The sequence below is a fragment of the Rhopalosiphum maidis genome, chromosome 4 (genome assembly GCF_003676215.2).
Source record: "Rhopalosiphum maidis isolate BTI-1 chromosome 4, ASM367621v3, whole genome shotgun sequence".
Classification (NCBI taxonomy): domain Eukaryota; kingdom Metazoa; phylum Arthropoda; class Insecta; order Hemiptera; family Aphididae; genus Rhopalosiphum; species Rhopalosiphum maidis.
The window spans coordinates 49845594-49853782 of NC_040880.1; the positions used below are offsets into that span (position 1 = coordinate 49845594).

General features: G+C 32.0%; 1 protein-coding gene across 2 annotated transcripts in view; it reads right to left on the minus strand.

The window, feature by feature from the left end:
- LOC113555980 (zinc finger protein 235-like) overlaps positions 1 to 7912 on the minus strand; it is a 91392-nt gene extending 83480 nt beyond the window's left edge. For both annotated transcript variants that reach the window (XM_026960643.1, XM_026960644.1), the window contains exon 1: positions 7700 to 7912. In XM_026960643.1, the coding sequence (XP_026816444.1) occupies positions 7700 to 7912 (213 nt within the window). The remainder of the gene's footprint in view (positions 1 to 7699) is intronic.
- Between the last annotated feature and the right edge of the window lie 277 nt (positions 7913 to 8189).

Here is an 8189-nt window from a genome sequence, read left to right on the forward strand (position 1 = left end):
GAGAGAATATATGAAGGTGAGCAGACAAATGCAGTGAGGCTGCGACGTGTACGATGACACACACGCACGCGCTAAGATCGTATAGGAATGTTTCTCTTCTTGGTGTGGTCCGACGGAAGGCGGCTATTTATGATTTGTTTTGTGCACAGAATGTTTTCCACAGCATCGCACGCGTCATATATATAGCATACACGTGGACCACACTTTATATCACGTCTCCTCTTCTCAGTTTCTCGATCTATATAATACATATATGTGTGTTTGCGTGTGCGTATGCGTTTGCATGAGCGTGTGTACGTGTACTTCATAACACGCCGAAGCTTCGCTTTGTATACAATATTATCACATGCTATTGTGTGTATGAATACACCGTGTCTCCATGCATCACTTGGCCCGGTTCTCCCTTGCACACGAGTTGTCATCGTCTCTTCGTATGCGTATACTATATATAATGTATATGATTTATTTGCTGCGGCACAGTGTATGCCTAGGGTTTTCGCAGCGATCATACAATAATACGTATAATATGCGTACACGAGTCGGTGGTTAAGTGCAAGCGGTGACCGCCATCGTGACGACCAGAGCTCTGTAGCTACATGTAATATTATATGATCATAATATACTTATATCATACATGCATAGTATATACACTGTGTAGTGTGTACACATAGACTACAACACGGCTATGATAGAGAAGATAAACGATCCAGCGGGTAGACGCAGATTCCGAGTAGTGGTCACATCATCGTTGTCTTCGCATGGGCCGGGCGGTCGCGAAAAGGCGCAAACATAGTGGAATTTCGGGTGGTGGCGGCGGCAGCGGCGGCGGTTGAAGAACCCATTAACACCAAGGTGAGCCGAAAAGAAATGAAGACGACAAAAAAACATTATCGGTCTACGAAATGCTCCGCCGCCCTCTGTATACATAATAATAGTATGTATGTGTATAAATATAATAATATCATACCGCGTGAGATACGTATTACGCGCGGCCTGGTCCGGTAAAACGTTTTTTGAATTCCACACATGAACGCATCCGCGAAAGAATGTCCGTGTGACAAAAACATGTTCACCGCGCTTGGTGGAAGGGTGTAAGACCTAGGTGTATGTATATAATATGTACATATAAGTAGATAGTTATAAGCAGTTATATTGGTTTATAGAGATACCTATATCTCATATTATATACAATATAAATACACGTATTATATTGGTGTGTGCGTTTTTGGAAGCGGCGAAAAAACGCATTCCGTGGCGGCGGCGACGGCGATTTTTTTTTGTTTTCACTTGTGTCCACTCAGCGTTTAAAACTCACACCGGTGCGCAGTCACAAAGCAAACAATTTGGACCGTTTTAATTAGATGAAAAAAAAATAATAAATAAAATACCATACGAAACCAGAGTAAAAAATTGAATCTGTTTATACATACATATATGTGTGTGTGTGTGTATACTGTGTATATGAAGAGGTATGTGTCTTATAATATCAAAACTGTACGGTATAAAAGTAACGTGGTATATTTATTAATTTTCGTTTCATACATGCTTATTTATAATTATTGTATTTGTGAATAAGCATCAGTTGTTAGTTTCTTGTTAAATAATATATTTATATCAAATCTATGTAGACATGAAAAATCTCTATGAGTTGTAGGCGCATTGATTTATTAAAACAAATGTATTTTTTTTTGTTTTCAATCTTCAATCGTCAAATCGACATATCACTCATCAATCACCTATAGAATAACTTGCGCACCCAACATAGAAATTATTATAGTTTTATAGTTTTAACCAAAGTTGTAATAGACGAACTGTATGATTTTGTTTTAATTGTTTTGGCACATATTCTTATTAAACATGCTAACTTATAAAGTTATACTAATTCAAAAAAATCACAACTAATTTGGTTTGACTTTTATCAAAAGATTCCTCCATAATGGTTCATTTTCGAGTAAATCGTCAAAATGCTTAGATTTTTTTTATTTTTACTTATTCAAAGAGAAATCTAATGATTAATGACAATCAGTCATTTAATCCAATAAACAAATCGTCGGACTGGTTTTTTTAATGAGAACGAATCACATGTGTTCCTATAGAGATCATCTGGTTTTCTCCTTGTTATACGCGTCCACAGAATAAGTAACACTGACAAATGATATACTGGGTGTCCCTCTATTATATACTAAATGTAATACATATAGTTAAATATCTATTAAAAGTACTTTTTTTAAATTTTGTACTCAGCGTATCCAGAAGCTAAATTTAAGATATGTTATTAAATCCGTATTCCATATTTTAAATTAAAATAAAGGAAAAAGATAATATTAAAAGTTTTCACAACATATCTTTAATATGTATAGTAACTTATTTAGCACACACAGTACCTAAATTATATGAAATAATATAGGTAGTTGTTATAAAAAAAATAGTCATACATACATTAAATATGTTTATAAAAATGATTTGTGTCCAAATAATACGTAAAAGTATAGGTTTAAAGATGAATTCAAAAAATATTTGTCTTATACGTATGTCATAAATAATAGCTATTAAACTATAAATTGTATGTTTAGATGTATTAAACGATTATACTACAAGATTAACAGTATGAAAAATGTTCAGTCACAACGTGTTTATCAGCATCTTAATTTACATATTTTATATGTATACACATTATGTTGATTAATTTTGCTCTCCATTTTTGCATGTATCAAACTATACGTTACTATGAAATAGCATAGTAAGAAAAATATATTATATTATTACCTATCATTGAAGAAATATCACTCGTATAGTTTCTGGTCAAATGTGGTGTGCATGGTAATATATATTTGGTACCAAATATATTTTAAATGTACATCAATATTGGGCAAAAAAGTTAAACGTTTCGGAAAATACCGACATTTTTACTCAATTTTTTTCATCTTTATTTTCAACGAAGAAAATCAAAACTATTATGGAAACGGTAAAGTCTTTTTTCTTGTTCTGTATTATTTAATTTTTTTTGTTAGTGATGTCTTCTATTCTCTGGTCAGTCGCGTCCTTATCAACAACGTAGGTATATTGGGAGATCGTCGCGCGAGTAAACGTGGCGTGTCGGTACGTGCCAACAGTGTACACGAACCGACCGTGAAAAATCGAACCTCTCTCATACACACACACATTCGAGTCAATGCGGCTTTTTTGTTGTGTTTTGTATTTTATCATTGTCCGCGCGCGCAAGGAAGACTCTAAATTTAGAACACGAGGATCATCGACAAAAAAGAATAATAATAATAACGATAAAAAAAAAAATCCGATATGTTATATAGCCATGAACATATAATAACGTGCCATACCGAGGTAATTGGACCATTTTCGATCTATGAGATGTATTTTAATGGCTGCCGGAACCGATGACAATCACCACGAACTGAACCTCCACTACACTTCGCTGCCGAACCACAATGTATATAATATTTATACAATTTGTACGATGGTTAATAAGAAACAAACTTTTTGAGTCTTACACTAAATGATCTTAATATTATAATATTTTAGGTGCTGTTTAAATGTAACACGGCAGAATCAAATTTATGAAAATTAAAAACTGTGATTTGTATAGGTATCACGAAATATTTTTTTGGAAAAATTCAAAGAATTAATAAAATTATAAGATAATATTATAAAATGTTATTATTTATAAGTGACTCATACATTTGTCTCATATCAGACAGAGAATCACAAAATAATATGTTAAACATTTAAAAAATTGAAGCTAAATAAACGTAGAATAACCGCAAAATACGTCTATCAATACGTGTGTATAAATTCCAGCCAAATCTCCCTTGGTTCGATGATGAAATTGAAATATATAAAGCAAACACAAGACAGAAATTATGTATTTATTAATTATAAAAAGTTTAACGTTCTGCCGAAAGACTAAAAGGATAATATTTATCTATAAACTACAGGAGCGTAGTTTTTTGAGCCCATAACATTATTAGGTACTTATAATATATTATGCTGGTCGCAAAACAATGTCCGACAACCCGCGCAAATTAACAACATACGTGGCTGTATAATTGTAATTATTTTATGATTCATAATATTATATGTATACATAGACATACACATATGTACGCGTGTAATGCGTATAATATATACTCGATTACAATGAAGAAGACAAAAATATAACATTCCGCCGTGGGAACATAATATACGGGAAGTATAATAACGACGCGGCCACACATGAGTCGAAAGCCGTACATACATAATAATAATAATAATTCACAGTGCAGTCTCATAATAAACCTCGCGGGGAGCAATTAATATCTATGCAACTTGTGTGTGAAAACTAGATAAAAGAATTAAACACTTTCAGTAATGATCTTCCCCTAATGTGTGCATGTACCTGCTACAGTAAGCACTATAGCTGATATATACCTACCTGTTATATATTATTATGTATAGCGTGAACTCAAGCGAAACACAGCACACACACACACACACACTCACACATGTACACACACACACGCGCGCGCGCGCGGACACATAAGACATAAACGTGTAAGTCGAGTATAATTACGTGTATTTCTGGTGGAAAAAATACACTGGTACTGCTCGTTCGCGTTTACAATGACCGCCGGCCCGCCGCGGTTTCACCAGAATGTGTACACACGTGAAAACAGTAATCACGTGTGAGAATTATGAGAAACTAGTAAGATTTCGCTGGTTAACTATACATATAACTATGTACACACACATAACACGCGCATCTAGACCCTTGATTACTATATTGTTTTTGGGAAAATTAGTTTTGGCTTTCTTTCCCGTTTTTATTTTGATGTACACGTCAATTATAATATGCTGAAGGCATAATATATGGGCGTGCGTGCTTTATTCAAATTACTCATCACGCAATTTTTTAACGGATTAAATTTTTTGATGCACAAAAAGTGCGACTTATTATAATATAATATATTTTATGAAACGAAAGAATATTTTTGTGAGAAAACTTTTTTATTTTAAATACATACATACATCTAGTTTGTTAATTCAACACCTTTAAGATGACATAAAAATACCCATGCAATAAGTCATACATAGAATTATAAATTTCTCTTTTTACTACGAAATAACAATGCCTAGATGCTAGATTAAAAGGCTAATTAAAATCAGAATACTAACGCAAAACTAAACATTATATAACCAAATAAATACAACGAATACGTATTCAGTAACTAATTTCTATGTAAATTTTTTGAAATTTGACTATAGAATAAAAAATAATTTTACCTTTTATTTGACTAATGCATTACTTACATATTATATAAATAATTTAACAGCTCGTTAAATCTACAGACTTAAAATAATAATTAGCTTATTTTTTTTTTTTTTTTTTTGGTAATCAAAATAATTGTAAATGATATTAACAATAATAATAATAATTAATATGAACTGTATTAAATTTTACTCAAATACAAATGTAGTTGAGTATAAATATTGAAAAAAAAATTAAATGACTCAAAGATATTTATTTATTTTTATTAGAGTAATTCAAATATAAATAAACGATTTTTATTCATACATTACTAACATTTAGGTATATAATATTTCTTAAAAAAAATATACGTACTATAAATAATTAGTCATAACTAATAACTTGAAATGTATAATTTGTGATGAATAAACGATTATAATAATCTTAATACTTCGTTTACTGATACCTATATATGCGTATATTTTATTAAAAAAAGTATTATTAATAAGAGTATATCAATTCAAAAAAAAAAACTGGATTATTTTAATTAAATTTTGTATATTAATTATAGATACACAAGAAATTTATTATCGAAATAATATAGCAATAAATTGTATTTTACATTATTATATTATTATGATATTATTTGAAGACTCGTTAGTAATGATAGTGCGCCACCGTTTAAGTCTCCGGCGAACGGGTAATAACGTGTTTTCCGCTTTAAATGGGAGCGCCTCTAACCACAACAATGCCATTGCGCGGTTGTTTCCTCATGAATCAATCAATGGATATATATATTATCTAGTTAAACAACACATGTTTATTTTTTCATATTTCTTTTAATATGAGAAAAAACTGTAGGTAAGCGATAGCACAATAAGATAACATTGCGTCACGCCATAGTCGATGACAATAAATTCCGACAAAGATTCATCAAGGAAATTTCCTCGGTCGTCTCTCATCAATAATTGCACCCATATGCGATAAAATGTAATACGAGTACATAGAAATATGTAGGTAATTAAATAGTGAAAATATATTACAATACTTATTTATATATCAAGACTATTATAGAGAACTATGTAACAATAATATATATTTTTGACAACAGCCTATTAGACACCTCACGAGAAAATCACTTAAGAAAAATCATTCTATAAACGTATGAATGTGTATTTATATAGTATATGCGTGCATCTATTGCGTGTTATATTTAAAATTAATTTCAGTGCTCTATCCATCAACTATCGTCAGAATCAACATCGCATATCCCACGGCCAATTAATCACGGGAAATCTTACACACGCGTGTGTACATCGCCATGACTGCGTACTCAAATAGGGGAACGATACACTATTAATACGTATTACTTAATAGCTGTTGTAATGTATTAAGTGTAAGGTGATAATTTTTACATTAGGATAAACTATATTGTAGCGAAACGCACTGAACCGCTTCAGCGATGACACCGCAAATAACGCCCGCGCGACCGATTATATCGGTGGGCGGCCAATAGCTAACATCCATATTTATGGACTATATAGTAACACGTAACTATTAGTAATTTTGAATTCATGATAAATTATGTACAATAGTTATTATGACATATAATAAACTTTTGTTTGTGTTTTTTTTTTAGTAATGTTATCATAAATTCCATACCGTACGCGGATTTAGTTACGGGTATTGCCGACTAACATAAACGATATAAATATTTGTAATGAATACCAATATTAATTTATTATACCTAATGGCACGATTCGATAATTAAATGAACTTACGCGAAAATTGTTTAATCATATTATCATATTATGTGCCACCTAGGAGGTCATGGGAGAACAAGATATCAAAATATAGGTAGCTGGTACCTATTAATTTGCAACTCATGAATACAGACATACAATATTTCATTAATAAAATACAATTATATAACACTTAATTAATTTTTTTTTTTAATATGTTCTTAAATATTGATTGGTATTTAATGAAAAAATACAATTTTAGATTGGTCGTGAAATTGTCTACGTATATTAAATTTAATAATAGATTATTATTTTTCTATTTTATATAATTGATTTATAAATGTATATAATAGGTCGTAAAACCATATAGACAAAAGCTGCTGGTTTACGACTTGATTATTTTTTATATATTTGAAAAAATGGTAATAGTTTAAAATAAATTAGTATAATATGCGTATATACAATATGACGTTTGGGAATCATAAATAATATTTATAATTTATTTTTGATTAATAACCAACTATGTTGAAACCCAAACAGATAATAATAATAAAAAAAAAAAAATGAAACTGGTAAATAACGCCTATATAGAAATATATGCCCTCTAAAATGCTGTGCCGTATATATAGCATTTGCGCTAATTGTAGCAAGAGCACAATGACATAATATTAGGTAATAATATCTAAGTATAAAGATCGTAACAGCAAGCACTCACGTCTGTGTCATCCAGAAACGAGAAAACGTCCAGCTTGTCCATGCGCACTGTGCCCTGGAACGGGTAGATGAGCGTGCCCCTGGGCACGTTGACGTTTGTCATGACTGTGATCTCCGGTTCCACGTGGTGTCTGTTGTTGTTGGACCGCTGCACGTTGGCCACGGGCACCGCCTGCAAGGACAGCTCTTTCGGTATGAGCACGCACGTCTCCATGTCGTGATCCGAAAACCAAAACGTACAGTTTGTGTGTCGTAAAATCGCACGTGGCGCGGTTTATCCGGTTAACGCGTTGTGCACGAACGGGCGGAGGGACCGGGAACGTTATTTTCGATCAATCGAACATTTGTCCCATGTCCACGCGCGGTTTCGTCTAGCTGGCGAATGCGATTCAATATTTGTCAATAATAAAATAATATACTTTTCAGATGTACAGTGCTATTATCGTGGGTATATACGAGCGGATAATAATATAAACAAACCAAAATCGAAA